This window comes from Camarhynchus parvulus, chromosome 3 (assembly GCF_901933205.1).
Source record: "Camarhynchus parvulus chromosome 3, STF_HiC, whole genome shotgun sequence".
Lineage (NCBI taxonomy): Eukaryota > Metazoa > Chordata > Aves > Passeriformes > Thraupidae > Camarhynchus > Camarhynchus parvulus.
The window spans coordinates 110,835,649-110,851,364 of NC_044573.1; the positions used below are offsets into that span (position 1 = coordinate 110,835,649).

A 15,716-nucleotide genomic window follows, 5' to 3' on the forward strand; every position below is an offset into this window, starting at 1 on the left:
ATTTATTCCCATGCTGGAGTGGGGTTTCTAAGTGTTCTTTTTACTCTCTGTTGATACTCCCAGTCTGGTGTCCATCGACCCTGTGCCACTACCTCAGCTTGCATCCTTTCAGTCTCGGGGCAGGGAAAGCGTACGGACTATTGGTTTCAACACCATCTCTAAGGTTATCCAAGATTTTAAGTGTAGCCTAAAGACTTGTACTTGAGGGCTGTCTAAAATACCTGGAAGCACTTTGAATGCTAAGACAGAGCAGCAAGATTTTTTTTTTCTCTTTTTTTTTTCTTTTTTTTTTTTTTTTTTTAATTTTACCTTTCTAGCCACTGGGGGCCGGGAGAGGGAGGTTGGTTGGTTGATTGATTATTTATTGGGAATTAATACTGAGAGAGTATATGCAAAGGCTGAGGGCACCATGCCATCTTCACAGAACAAGACCCTAACAGCTAACTGACGTACAAGAAACTGCAAAGTTATACTGTAAGAACACATATTAAGGACTGAGGAAAGTCTGCTAAGGTGCTACGTCTAAAACTAAGTTACTTCTTGCTTTGACCCTCCCCTCTCTTGGCATCAGTCGTCGTCCAGAGCCTCTGTCTTGATCTCGTTGGCTCCTTGCCGGGCCAGCGCCAGGATGGTGTGGTTGACTGCTGCCATCTCCACTGCTAAGGAAATGGGGTCTTGGTGGTCACTATGGCTAGTGCTGTCATCCTGGGAACCATGTGGGAAGGAGCAGAGAGAAGCAGGGTTATTCCACAAGTCCAAAAAACAACAGCGGAGGAAAAAAATGCGCCGAGTGATTGTGGGGGGACAGAGCAGGGTCATAACGTGGGTTTAGGACTGGTTTAGAACTGGTTTAGGACTGGTTTCCCTCACTGTGCAGAAAAAGGTAACAAGGCAGAGAGCAGGGACCCAGCTCTGGAGGGAAATATTGAATTATAAAGACACAAGTGATACACAAGGTTAAGTCAGGAAAGTAAATTAAGACTGGGCATGACACAGGTCCACGCTTATAGCAGGAATATACAGTTCTGGTTACCCTATTTAGGTCATCCATGGCCATGGCAGGGGGTGGAATGAGATGAACTTTAAGGTCCCTTCCAACCCAAACCATTCTGTGGGTTCTCTGATTCTATTTGACGCAACAGAAATCGAAAAGGCAGAGAAAAGAAACATCCCAAGGGAAAAGGTTTCCTCATGAGAAGAAGCTAAACAGAGTCAAGTCCTCCAGTTTGGGGAAGAAATGGCTGATGGTTGATATGATAAATGTTTATTACAAATAATTGGAAAACAAGAGGACAATTGTCCATGGTTTTTTATGATCTAATAATCAAAGACACTCGCTGGAATGATAATGTAATCCAAGGCAGCAGTGGGAAGCACTGCTCCCTTAGCACAGCTCAGTTCAGGATTCACTGATTTTTACATCAGACAAAAGTAAAAATAGCTTTAAAAGGTGTATGGTTGACAAATCCAGGGGAAATTAGTCTGCTAGAAATTATGGAAACTCAGGAAGCCTCTTGAAACTACTGACTTCCAGAAGCTGGAAGCTACTAGAATGAAATAATTCTATACACATTAGAGAAGTATTTTTTCTTTAACTGCTATTATTGACTAGAACCATGACACAAACCAAGCCTAAGCCTTGGTCCAAGTCAGCATCCTCTGAAACATTGAATTCACACAGATACAGGGGAAAAGATGCTGGAAAACTCTTCCAATGCTAAGAAAACCAGTGACTGAAGGGGACTGGAACCACCATAAATCAAATAGGGAATTCGGGGAAAAATCATGGTGCTTTGCCCTCTTTAACAGGGCACTAATAGTTATCCCCATCTGATCTTGGATTTTTAAATTATTACCATTTACAGAAAGGAAATGATAAACATTTATCAGTCTCCCAACAGCCTTCAAGTGATGAACTTGCGTGATTTAAAATTTAAAACATGCATAGAGTATTTTTAAATTAAGATGATGGGTGGCAAATGTTGAAGAGGACAAAAAAAAAAGCCAATATTTGGTAAAATCCTGAGGTTATTTAGAAGGATTCATTCATTTATTAGAAGGGTCTGGTAAATTTTAAGGCTTCTCAGAAATCTTTGTCATGGTACAAACACAGAGCCCTAAAATCAGGGGTTTAGGCACTTTGTCAGTACTTAGATGAACTTTGTGTTTTAAAGTTTATTAGAGTTTAAGTGTATCTGTGAAAAACAGAATTTCTGGGTTTAACAGCTAAGGGATGTTAAATGGTCATCAGGAGAACTTGCCATTTAATCTGCTTTGCTGCTGATGACTAATTACACCTCGTAGAGGAGCCCAGATTACTGAGAAATGTAACTTCTAAGGCCTCTAAATAAAGATCTTTAAATTTTAATAACCCATTTATTTCTCTTTTCAAAGTATGCTGGTTAATGCACAGAAGAAAAACATAATTCAGGAGTCTACATCATGCTCCACCTCAATATTCCAGTCCTGTCTGTCTGTCAGGGAATTTTCTGGGCTTGGCAGTGGTTTCTAAATATTTTATGGCAGTCACAGAGCAGCCTCTCATCACTGACAGCCAGAAAAGTTGGTCCCACCAAATCTGCGGGTGCTGACCTACAAAAAGGGTCTCAATCCCCATCAGGAGCAGAGCAGCTGGGGATGCCTCTGCCAGGGATCTGCTGCACTGGGCCAGAGCCAAGTGTGCCAGGGACTCATTCCAGGACACTCAGCTGCTGTTCCACTCCACCAGCAGCCTTTGCAGAGGGAGAACTCCCAGCTTCTCCCAAAAGAGGCAGGGAAAAGTCATCCAGCCCAGCTGTGGGGTAGCACAGAAATATCTCCTCTCAAAAGCAGGAGTGAACTGGTTGAATCACTGGTTCCAAACCATGGGGGCTTGGCAAACACTGGGAAAATTGGGAAGAGGATAGAATACCTGTCAGGAAGGTGTGTGAAGGAAGGGTCACCAACTTTAGGGTAGGTGAGGGATCAGAATATGGGAAGGGGTATTTTTTTGCTAAGAGGATTTAAAAAAGAAGTTGCTGTCAAGGGTTAAAAATAACCAAGAAAAAGAGAGAACAGGCAGGAATTAAAATGCAAAAACAAACGAACAAACAAAAAAGACAGATAATATGTAAACAATCCAAATAGTGGCACACTCTTGTAGAACAATATGGAATGGGCCATTTAAAGGTCAGAGCTCAGTAAATCAAATCCTCTCCCCCCACCCTTCACCCTTTGTCTGTCAGTGTTTGAGGGGTGATCCTGAGAAGCTCCTGAAAGAACAGAGGGAGCTCAGGAGCTCCCAGGAGGGTGCTCAGTGCTCAGAATCCTGCTGGGAAAGGCTGGCACAAGGAATTCTGAAGGCTCCTGGGCAGGGCTCCCTCCTGCTCATGTCTGGGGCCGGGTCAGCAGCTCACAGCAGGGGTGGCCCTGGCTAGAACAGGGCCTTTCATGCAGAAAGAAATCAGAGGTGCATGAGGTGCCCAGTTTTTCACGGATAATTGTTGGTGCCTAACACACAGGACTGTGAAAGACCTGTCCATCCCTTCCTGAGGCAGGGGAACTCAGAGTGACAAGGAAGGAGAGCGTGGGTATGGCAGGGCTCTGGCTGAGGTGAGGCTTTCCTGCCATGTCTCAGACATTGTGTGTGGTGTGAGGGGTGTAACTTGCTTGTTTGGAGCAGATCCTCCTGTCTTCTTCTACCTTCTCTGCTTCTCTGCCTCCCTCGGAACATCGTCCCTCCTCCTCCCCGTTGCGTACTTGCCAAGTGTCCTGTTGTGAGGCAACAAATCCACGTGGGTCAATACTGGATATTCTCACCCTCTCCCCATCACAATGACACCAAAGCCAAACAAAACAGGATTTTCAAGAGGGAAAAGGGCCTTTTGAGGTGTTTGAGTTCTCCCTGTTTGGGCCACCAGGCTCCAGTGCTCACCTGCTCTGAGTAGTCGTTGCCGTCCACGTCGTCGCTGTTGGAGTGACCTCCTGGACTCTGTACATCTATTCCATGGCTCTCCAGGATTGCTGCTTCTTCGAAAAAAGCAAATGGATCCCTCATTTATCTGATGCATTGGAGAAGTTAAAGTAACTCAGGGGTTTTTTTCCCTTTTTCAAGAAGTTAGAATAACTGCAAGAACGGGGTTAGTTCTTAGCACTTTCCTCTTCACTCTCCAACATTTGGGAATGTAGCACAGGTACAAACACTGGTTTGCCTGAAATCCTTCCCTGCCAACCCTAACCCTAACCCTGGAAAAATCCCTGTCTTCCAGCCAGTCCTAACAGAAATCAGTGTCATTTCTAAGGTATTGGGTGACAAAGGCATTCCCCGTAAATCTTCCTCCATAGTTTGGACTGGCAGGACTCAAGGGGGTAAGGAATGTCTGAAAATAGATGCGAGAAATTTCTGAAAGCACTTCAGGGATTTGAAAACAAAAAAATCCATCTTCCAGTAGGATCCATATATCTAAAGCTTCCCTTGATTCTTTCTGATCTCTTTTAAAACCTCCTCTCCAAACACTAAGTTTGCTTTATTCCCCCATTCCTTTGAGAAACCATTTTTACTTGTAGAAAAATAAAAGTAGTTAAACTTCAGTAATGTGTTAAATGGTGTAATAAGACAGCATTTTTCTTATTCAGAAATAAGGCAAAGTAGTGGAACATTTGAAATAATTAAAAATACTGGAAATAAGTAGATATGGATGTCTGTGTCTTCATCCATGTGTTGCAAAAGTAATTCTGCATAATATCTAAGTAAGGGCATCAAACTTTTTATGAATGGCAGGAGTTTGTTGAATCCACAAAATAATAAATCACTGAGGTGATTTATTCTCCTTAGAATATCTTATCCACATTACAGAGTCTCCTTCCTACAAGTGCAGAGACACTTTTGATTTCCTTACTATCAGCTAAGAACCCACAGGGTTAACTCTGAAGTGACTTTTGTTTTTTCCTGATCATCAACAAAAAAATGTGGCTTTTTTCCAGCCACTTGTCCCTGGGCAAAACCTTGGAAAGCTGTCAGGGGCAGAGGTATAACCAGGATAAAAACCACACTAAGTTTGTGAACCTGCCAACATCTTTATCTCCTTTATTTACAATTTTGAGGTTTCATTTTGGATTTGAGTTTGGATACTCAAAGGAGGGAAATGCAACTCTCCTTCCACCTATAAAATTCTCTCTTTGCTTTTTAAAGCTGATCTTCCAGTAAAACTTTGTAACTGCATCACTTTTTCCTGCACTGATGACAGAATTCTACAAATTACACGCATTTCACAAAAAAAATCTGGAACAGCAAGGGACTCATTCTCATAATTCCTCCACATTTCTCCCGAGGCTGTTGGCACCTCTGGTGTTTTCACTAATTTATTCTTACGTAATTGCCACCTCTCCTGAGCAAACCCCAAGCCCTGCAGGCAGGCTCTGTGATACATTACCAATATTGGCTCTTCTCTTGATCTCCTTCCTCCTGTTGGCAAACCAGTTGTACACTTTGAGGGAGGTAACTCGCTCCAAATCCGACAATTTTTTTCCTAGGAAAGCAACAGAGGGAAAAATAATATTTCAGTGGTGTTACTCACTGGGTTTCTGAGAAGCTGTGGCTGCCACATCCCCAGGAAGTGTCCAAGAACAGGCTGGACATGGCTTGGAGCAACCTGGGATGGATAGTGGAGGTGTCCCTGTCCCTGTTCTGGGATTGGAATTTTACATGAGCTTTGAGGTCCCTGCTCACCCAAACAATTCTGGGAATCTGTGGGATAAACCCCTGAAACACAAACAGCATTGGTAAGTTATTATAACTGAGAAAAAAGTGAACTTTATGTGGGTGACATTCCCATGTCCAGGTGCTGTGGCACTAACTGCCAAATATCTTTTTTTCTTCTGCTTTTTAAAAATCTGAATTACAGGAATTTCTTTGCAGCTTTAACCAACTCAATCCAGAGCCATGGGAGAATGAAGGGCTGCTTTTCCAGTTTGAGCACAAAACTGAGATTCCAAAAACTGAAATTCCTGCCACAAACCTCATCCCTGGGATGATCTTTCTCTTACTATGTGTCACAAGGGTACACTTCACTGTTTCATACAGCAGTAAAATGAATGAAGGGGTTTTGTGTCATCCTTGCAATCTGCTTTCCTTTCTCTCAGCACCCATCACACCCTCCCAGCTGTGCCAGGACATTCAGGATCTTTTGGGAGAACCGGGGTGGATGCTGGAACCTGGATTTTTACCCTTAAACCAATAAAAAATTCCCAAAAAACAGAACGCAGCTACAGAAAACTATGCCTTTATCTGGTCATCAGCATAAATAAGGGAAGACTGGAAGGATTCAGTATTCCAAGGACATCCTGGAAACCTCTTTAGTTCCTCTTGACCCTATATAAAATATTCCCCATATCTGCATCCTCAGACCTCTGCAGGCTACACAGGGTTGAGCCCCCCCTGCTTCTGACTCCTTCCCAAAGTTTATTTATTCAGCATACAAAACACCCATGTAATTGCAGCAATCTGCACACTTCAATACGTTAGGAGAGATGAGACAAGTGAAAGAAAGAAAACTCTGGAAATTGATAGCTTGGCTGCTGCCTAATGCTTTGCATCAGCAGCACTGGCAGTATTTTACTGCTCTCTGACATGGCCTTGCAGCATTTTGTTCCAAGTTGCTCCACAAACCAGCTACACAGCCAGGAATCAAATCCTCAGCTCTCTGGTCCTCTTAACTGATGGATTTTTCAGGGAAAACTTCAGCAGGTATTAGGGAAAAAGCACTTTGCTATGAGAGTGCTCAAAATTGTGGAACAGAGGCCTGGAGGCGGGAAAAGCTCTGGTTTTGGAGATACTGAAAACTGAACAATCTCATCAGATGAACTCCAGAGGTCACTTCCATTCTAAACTGTCTGACCCTGAGCTATCCTGTGACAGTCCCAGCTCTCCACAACTCCCTGAAAGGATAAAAAGGTGGGGATCCATCTTTTCTCCCAGGGAACAGGGACAGGACAAGAGGAAATGGCCTCAAGCTGCACCAAGGATGCTCAGGTTGGATACTGGGAACAATTCCTGCCTGGAAAGGGCTGTCCAGCCCTGGCACAGCTGCCCAGGGAGATGGTGGAGTCCTCATCCCTGGAGGGATTTAAAATTCCTGTGGCACCTGAGGACATGGATCTGTGCTGGCCTTGGTTGGACTCAATGATCCCAGAGGATTTTCCATCCTAAATAATTTTGTGATTCCATGTGCGTGACTCACACTTTAGTTGCCTTCTCATTAATTTTTATTCTGGTTGTAAGAAATCTAAATATATCCAAAACACAAGTTCTGAAATCTATGTAAATGTTTGGTTAGCAAAACTAAGCAAAGGCAGGTGCATCCACTAACACTACACTGAATATTCATGCTCCTCTCCTAAGTATAATTTCTCCAGAAACAGGGAAAATGCAACTTGTTGACCTAAAGATAAGGTCCTCCATTCACACCCAGGTTCTAATCTGAGATCCATGTCTGGAAGCTGTAAAATACTGAAAAACAGGAGAGCTGAGCTCCTTCTTCCTCCAAAAACCTGATTTATCAGTCAAAGGTTGATGACCTTGGAGGTCTTTTCCAACCCAAATGATTCTGTGATTCTGCAAATATCAGTCTGACAACTCAAGATGCTGAAACCTCTTTGTTTTTGGGAAGGACGCCCCAGCAGCTCCTCACCTGGTTTTTGTATAACTGCATTACAGGCGTTGGCAATTTCTTCTCTCTTTGCCTCGTCGGGATATTGGTTCTCATTGAAGTAACTGCAAAAGGGGAAAAAAAATCTCAGTTTTTTCCTTAAGAAATCAGAGCATGAAGGTTTCAAAGCAGCTCCACTAAAAGGTGTCAGCTGCTGATTTATGCATCACTCCTCCAAAGGTACCACAGTGAATTTTATGGTAAAGTAACACAAGCCTGCGCTTATGTCCACATGGAATGAAGGAAACTTCCCAAATCCCTCAGATAAATGAGCATTATCTCAGAATTTAGAATATTGTACTAAGACACCCAAAAATGTAGGCAATTCCATGGATATCAGAGTTAATTGTCAAGTGAAGCATCATCTCCAAGACACCACAGGCCTTTGACTTTACTATCATTTATTTATTATTTATCCCCTGACACACCCCCAGCTTAGGCAGAAGGAGCTGTTTAACATTTATTTTGATATATTTGTTAATATATACACATCCATACATATTTTAATATCTGTATTATGCAAAACCCCACAAATACTGCAGAGAGAGATGTGGTGTGGAGATACTATGAAATTACCTAGGATGATTTCTACAGTCAGATTGTTTTTTTAAAACACAATTCAAAATTCTTCAATCTTCCACAGAACGACACATTGAGTACAGCACATTTCTAACAGTATTTTTTTTAATAATTGTGATTTTATTGTACTTTATATGCAGCAAACATCCTATAAAAGTTAAAACTGTTTCCTCTTTTACCTCATTGAACCGTTCTGCAAATTTTAATGAACTGATTTACATTCCACAGAGCTTATCAGATCTGCATTAAAACCAACAAAAAGTCCTGTTTTCTTCAATGGACTCTGCTAATCACACCACAAGCAGGGACTACCACTGTTTTTCCTGTAGATTATCCATAATATATAATCCTAGGATTTCTTTTATCAACTTTGATCAGCAGCAGGCCCGGCTGTTGGACAGCTGCTCTGGATTTGAAAATAAGATATTTATTTCCTTAACTGTAGATCATTTGGTAATAGGAGATTCAGGCATATTGAGGCAATTATTATTTTCCATTATTCATCCAGTAGATTGGCCCCAGTTACTTTCTATTGAAATCCAGATTCTGTTCCATACAGGAACTGTTTCTGTCTAAACTTTTGAACACTCAGGTTGAATTTGAGGTGCCACTTCTTCATCCCCCTGCTCACAGAGCCATTTACAGTCACAGCTATGCCCAAAAAGGGGTCCTATTCAAAGTTGCTGCTCAGTGAGTAAGAGAAATCTCACATCAGCTCAGAGAGTTGCACCATCCATGTACTTCCAGGTGATCTGCTGGGAGAGAGCAAATGGAAGCACAGGAATAGCTCAATCTTCTCCAAATGAAGGGCAGCTCTGCCTTAAACTTCAAGTGTTGGAAAAGTTGGGAGTTTGTCAGCCACTACTAGAATGAACTAATTGCTGGAATGAAGGTGACTGAGGAATCAAAGGAGGAGTTCCCTGACACAGGCCTGGTGTCTTTGTTCAGCTTTATGAGAATTTAGAATGAACATCAGGCCCTCTGGACATGGTAGTTTTTCAAGAGCATTCTCCCCCCTTCCATGTCTATCCCTTTGTGTGATTCCAGCCTTTGAAGTGATGTGTGTGTCCATCTCAACCTGCAAATTTCTGTACAAAGGTGCATTTTTAGGGAATGGAGAGCTTGGAAAACAGAGCAGAAAATGCTTTTTCCAGTAGCTAGTGATGGAAGCAGAAGCTCAGGATCCCAGTTCAGCAGCCCCATGACAATATTTCAGCTCTCCCACCTACAGAGCACTGCCCTCTGCCCACAGCCAAGAATCATTTCCTCTTCTAAGCACCCTGAGATAAAGGAACATCAAGAGATCACAGCTGAAAACTGCTGCTCTGTTATTGACATGAACATATTGCCTGCCCTGGAGTCCTAAACAGCACCACAAGTACAAAAAACAACATTCATGGAAGAAATCACAAAATACATAAAATTATCAATCAGGGTGACCTTGAATTGCCCGTTCTTGTTAATTCAAGAAACTGAGATACTAATTAAAGCAGCAAAGACAACACCAGAGCCACCGGTGACCCTTTTCTTGTCACCTAACTCAACACTGTCCCTTTCCCAAGCCACAGCCAGGCTTTTGCTACCTCCAACATATAAGAAAAATATTTTCTACCAACAACAAAACTTCAGCCCATGCTTACATTTCTCTGGGATAACAGAAAATCTCCCTGTGATGGAGCAAACTTCCAGAACTGCACAAGGAATGAGACACCTCTTCTAGCAAATGAGGGAGTTTTGTGTATTCCAATCATTTTTGTGATTCAGAAACTGCTAAAGTAGTAATTCTTATCTCTAACATTTTACAACTAAGTTATAACCAATTAATTTGCCTGACATTTCTCATCATTCTGAAATGGTTTCTTTGAATTCAAACAGGAATTTCTCATCTTTTCACGTAAAATGTCTAAACATTTCTACAACAAATGTTTAGAAGAAATCCTCACTAAAAATGTGAAATTCTTCTCATCCTAAATCTCTGATTTATGAAAAAGCATCAAAAATCTCAGTGAGTTCTCACACAGCTGTCCTGGTCCTTTTTGTGGGGATCCCAAAGCCAAGTGGGCACCAGCTGGAAGGGGAACCAGTGGAGCAGTTAAAACTCTGTTTCTGCAGCTGACAGTAATTTTAGAACCTGCCTCTCCTTCCCCTGCTGGACTATTCCTAATCCTCATTAATGATGGGACTTCTCCTTCCCCCACACATTCTTGGCCAGCCTCAACTTGTGCTCCCCAAAACTGAATCTTCTCCTCAGAACTCAATCCCAGGATGGTGTGGGGTGGAAGGGACCTTAAAGATAATTCAGTTCCAACATCCTGCCATGGGCAGGGACACCTGACACCATCCCAGGTTGCCCCAACACAATCCTGGACACGTCCAAGGATCCAAGGGCAGCCACAGCTTCCCTGGGCAACCAGGGTCTCACACCCTCCCAGGCAAGAATTTCTCCCCAAAATCCAACCTAAATCTACCCCCCTTGAGCTTAAGGCCATTCTTGAGGCCATACTGTTCCTCTCCATGACCACACTGTGCTTTTAGTGGCTTTATCAGAGCTCATACCCTGAAAGGAAAAGGTCTCACAGCTCCAGGTAACCCTAAATATCCAACCCTAATTGCTGATTTTCCCCCTCTGCCTCCAAATCCCCTGTGCATAAACTCTGCATACCAACACATCACATTTCACCCCCATCCCATCGAGGTCTTGTGACAAAACACAACATTTTAAACCTCCCACCACGTGGCACTTGAGGACCTGGCTTAGTGGTGAACACGATGCTGGTTGATGGTTGGACTTGATAATCTTAAAGGTCTTTTTTACCCCTAATGACTCTATGGTTATATGATTCTGTGATTCCTGAGAAGCAGATGAGAATAATTAAGTGTTCAAGATAAGAAAGCCATGGAAAAAAATTCAAGACCTCATCAGTGACTATTTTGTTTGCTCATGTAGAAGTTGTGAAAACACTGTGATTTTTTTTGGACTACAGTTCTTCTTGCAGTAAATTAATTATTCTGCCTCTAGTTCTGTTTCTTATCACCAGGTACACAGGGAAAGAATGCAGAATGTCTGAAATTCCCTTCACAGCCACAAACCTGTTCACAGTCTGGAAAGTTTCTGAAAGCTACAGATGAAAAATATGAAGCCATATGAAGTTAAAAGGAAGGAAAAAAAGAAAAGGAGCAGGCACAAGTAACTCCTGCAAAGGCACACTGCTTTCTAGACAAAGGGCAGCTGTCAGCTGAATACCTTCCATGAACAAACCAAATGATCTCTTTTGTAGAAAATGACAGTGGAGGATTAAAATGAAAAGTGGCCAAATAATTTACATGAGATGAGAATCCATATGATGGTAAAGAATGTAGATATCCTTGAAGCCGTTTCATTTCAATAACACTGAAGCCTAGAAAAATTGCAGATTCAGAGAAACCCTCTTTCTTTCAGGGATAATGTGCTTAGGACAATGATGGAGAGGGAATCCATCTCAGCCCAGGGCTCTGTAATGGAAGGAGAAGTCTCCCCCCAGCTCTTTACCAAGGTGCCCCTCTCTGAATTCCTGCAATAGCTGCCAATCATTTTTTTTTCCCCTTCTGTTCTCGAGGCTGAGATATCAGATGCATTAAGCAATGCCTCACTAGTGTTCCTGATAATCCACAGTGGAAGTTTTGTTGCTTCCTATCAGCTTTGCAGCTGCCAGGGAAGTGTCTGAAATGACAACCACAGAAGGATGGGCGGGGTCAGTGCTTTTCCAGATAAGGAAAGAGATAAACCCCCCCAAAACTGATCAAAAAAACCCCAAGTTGAGCAAATGCTTAGTTGACAGCAGGACTTAATGGTTAAAACTTCCAAGTGTGGGAGTGGAGAGGCTCAAATGTGTTGCAGGTAACAACTGACAGTGCTGCTGCAGCTGAGTCACTCTCAGGAGAGGTCACTCAGGTATGGGGACACAGATCACCCTCACTGGAGGAAGGATAACTGACCTTGCAATTAATGGGAGGCAAGAATACACAGATGGGTATTTACTGAAGAACAGCAGACATGCTGCAAGCTCACTCCCTCACTTCGTGTTTGCATCCCTGGGTTCCCACTTCCACCAGGATATTTCCCTTGCAGGGAGCTTCACCTGCAAGGGAAATATCCTGGCACTCTTGTGGGGCTCCAACTCCTCTGCTGGAGACCAAAGAGTCACAGAATGGTTTGGGCTGGAAGGACCTTGAAGACCCTCTGTAATTCCCACCCCCTTCCATGGGCAGGGACACCTCCCACTATCCCAGGTTGCTCCAAGCCCAGCCCAGCCTGGCCTTGGACACTTCCAGAAATGGGAGATTCATCTTCAGGCTGCAGTCCAGCTTAACACAATTTAATCACAGAGCAAAGGGAATGATCCCATCCTCTCCTTCATTCCCTTTTTGCAGGAATGTTTTGTGCCCAGCTGCCTCCCTGGTCCAGCACCCCACACATGCCAAGAGCAGCGGTTGTGCAGCCAAGGGAGGCGGGAGGACACGGCTGAAAAGGCAGCTGGGCCCAGCTCCTTCCACAGCAGCTCCCAAAGATCCTCTCCCAAGGGATGCTGAAAGCAAAGCCAGAGCCACAGGCTGGGCCACCAGCCCAGAGAGGGATGGAAAAGCAGAACTGTCCAGCTCCCACCCCTGTGGATGAACAGAAGCTTGTGCTGTCCCCAGGGATGGAGCTCCCTGCCAAATTCTCTGGTGTCTCAAAATACATGAGGTGAAAGCTGCCCCTTTGGCTCTGATAAGATGCCTGTAATTTCAGCTCCCTATCTGGTTTCCCTCCCATGAGTTCCTCTGCTTTCCACTGACAAGGTACAGAAAACACTCAAATGTAGTTACCTATTTATCTCTCATTAGTACATTTATCACCCCAGTATCACCCAGCAGCCAGAGGTCACTGTTCCAGCCTTTGTGGCTTGTAGCAGAACTATTATTCAGGCTGTCAAATCAATGGAAATATTTCTGAAGTTAGTCTGTCATCTGTGCCTGAGATCTTATCTCAGCGTGGCATGAGACAGACTGTCAGAGGAGTGACATTCAGAGCACAATCTCGTCAGAAAGTGTAATGGCTGGTTTATTTCCCAGTAAATACTGGCCAAGAATATCACTAATGCCACTCTCAGTGAGGTCAGCAGATGACACCACCAGTTTTATCTCCTGATATTTCTACTGATTCCCTAGTAACGACATGGGTGTCAACTAAACCCATGATATAAAGTCATTTTTATTTTTGACAGCAAAATTAAAGCTCAAAGATATCCCCTCCGGAGATAAACTCTGAGGGAGCTGAGAACTTCCCCCAGGACTGCAAAACATAACCAGGCAAGGATGGGAAGTGCAGCTCTCAGGATGAACTTCCACTTGAGGCATCAGCTCAACCAGACCTAAGCAGCAAAACAAATCTAAGAAAAAAACCCACTGACAAACACGATGGCTGCAGCTCTCTGCTGTTTTTTCCACAGCACCATCATTTAGCCAATGGATTCCACAGGTCCATGGATTTAAAGGAATGGAGAAACCACTGCAGAATTGTAGCCTGACCCCTCCTACAGCACTGACAAGAGGTCTCTCAGCAATTCTGGAAGCCCAGAATTAAGCCCAGATCTTCTGTCCAACCTGCACACATATCCAGCCACAACATAAAAAATTGGGAGTTTATCCAGTGCAGAATCTACCATAACTTTATATCACCTTTGGAAACAAAGTGTAAAAATTCTCATTTTTTAATAATCTCTCTCATTCCCCACCTGACCTTTCAGGCCCAGGGTATGGCCACACTCTGTCCAGGGACAGCACAGTTTTTAAGCCTCTCACTCTAAGAAATGTTTCATTCTTGGATTTCTTTTCATTGCAAGTGCAAATCTAGAGGAGAGATCTCACCAGCATTAGATCACTCAGAGCACCAGACAGAGAGAAACTGAAATTATTTCACACCTCAGGACGTGTCTGCATACATAAATTCCAGAGCCATGTCAGCACACATTAAAAACCCTCACACAACAGAGCTGACTCTCAATTCTGGCTTTACAAGTCGCTGTCTAAACTCCAAGAGAGGCATTTCACTGATGTTTCTTAGCAGGAATCTCCTCTGCCACACAGATTAAAATGCCAAAAATACACCTTGCACGGGAGTGGGTAAAGCTGGATGACCTTCAAAGCTGATAGAACAACGAGGTTTTCATTCTTTCAACATCACTTTCTCAGAATTTTGACAGTGGTCTCAAGGACCACAATCCTATCAAGCTATTCATATTATCCTAAAATTTGTTTAGAAACAGAATTCATTGATAATAGCTCTGAAAGCCTTGTACTTGCAAAAGATAATCTGTGCCTCCTAATCTCTAGCACCCTACTGTCGAGATAATTAACAATTAAAAAAAAGAATAGTTAAGACATCCGAGGTGGCGATTTGCTCTTCCTTCTAATTGGATTTGGTGATAAGAGCATTTCTGAAATTACCCAACAGGCCTCTCCTGAATGGCAAGATTTGGAGTTTGCAGCAATTTGAAACACACACAGGTACTTTTTGCTTAAGGCACCTTGAAGACACTGACAGCTGAGTTTTTGAATATGCTTAAACTTATCCTTAAACTTATTGGCACCATCAGACTCTCAAAGTCAACAGAGTTCACTAAATTGTTCATAAAATAAAAGTGGACATTTCTGAAGACACTGACAGCTGAGATTTTGAATATCCTTAAACCTGTCCTTAAATTTACTGGCACCATCAGACTCTCAAAGCCAACAGAGTTCACTAAATTGTTCATAAAATAAAAGTGGATATTTTTTGAAGCCAGCAAGTAACCAACACATCGAGACAAGATAAAGTGAGAATTGTCCTGCTGGTTTGTGTAAGCAAACAGCATCTTCAAAGCGCTTCCTAGCAAGGCATCTAAGCATGAATAACAGGATCTCTTGTTCTCTTTTATTTACTTGAAATATTTAAATGGAGACCTCCATGCTGCAGGGATATTTATGTGCATTAAATCCGCTGGACTTTGTGAGTGATAAACAAAACCTTCCTGCAAACAACTGTGAAACAAATATCTCATCTTCATTTTTTAACGTGCTACAGGGCAAGAATTATTTATTTCAGTTGTATTTTGGATTATCTGGTCCTCACAAGCAAAGGGTCAAGCCCATGGGTGAAACATCTCCAAGGAGGGATGAGTTCCTGCAGGAATCAGCCCTGGCCCACCCACTGGGAAGGGCTGTTCTGCTGCTGCTGACCCACAATTCCAACCAGACAAACTCTAATCAACACTGAGGGTTTTACACACACCACTCACAGGACAACAGAGGATTCCAAGGCTTTATATGGCAACATAAATAAATAGCAAAACTTGAGTTTTTACATTACTCAGAACATCTTTGTTTGCTTGCTGGAACAAAATATTCCACTCAGCAGAGGCAGAGCTCAGTTTTCAGGTCATTTGGTTGAGTATT

The 15,716-nt window shown here is 42.9% G+C and overlaps 1 protein-coding gene across 11 annotated transcripts in view; it reads right to left on the minus strand.

Annotated features, from left to right (window-relative positions):
• Positions 1 to 282: 282 nt before the first annotated feature.
• The window catches only part of HMBOX1 (homeobox containing 1), a 104,039-nt gene continuing 88,605 nt past the window's right edge, over positions 283 to 15,716 (minus strand). For 6 of the 11 annotated variants that reach the window (XM_030944421.1, XM_030944424.1, XM_030944425.1 and 3 more), the window contains 5 exons: positions 7,668 to 7,750; positions 5,412 to 5,507; positions 3,914 to 4,008; positions 3,649 to 3,750; positions 283 to 705 (listed from right to left, as the gene is read on the minus strand). In XM_030944421.1, the coding sequence (XP_030800281.1) occupies positions 568 to 705; positions 3,649 to 3,750; positions 3,914 to 4,008; positions 5,412 to 5,507; positions 7,668 to 7,750 (514 nt within the window). In that variant the 3' untranslated portion in view covers positions 283 to 567. The remainder of the gene's footprint in view (positions 706 to 3,648; positions 3,751 to 3,913; positions 4,009 to 5,411; positions 5,508 to 7,667; positions 7,751 to 15,716) is intronic. The other 5 variants (XM_030944432.1, XM_030944429.1, XM_030944431.1 and 2 more) reach the window with 5 other exon arrangements.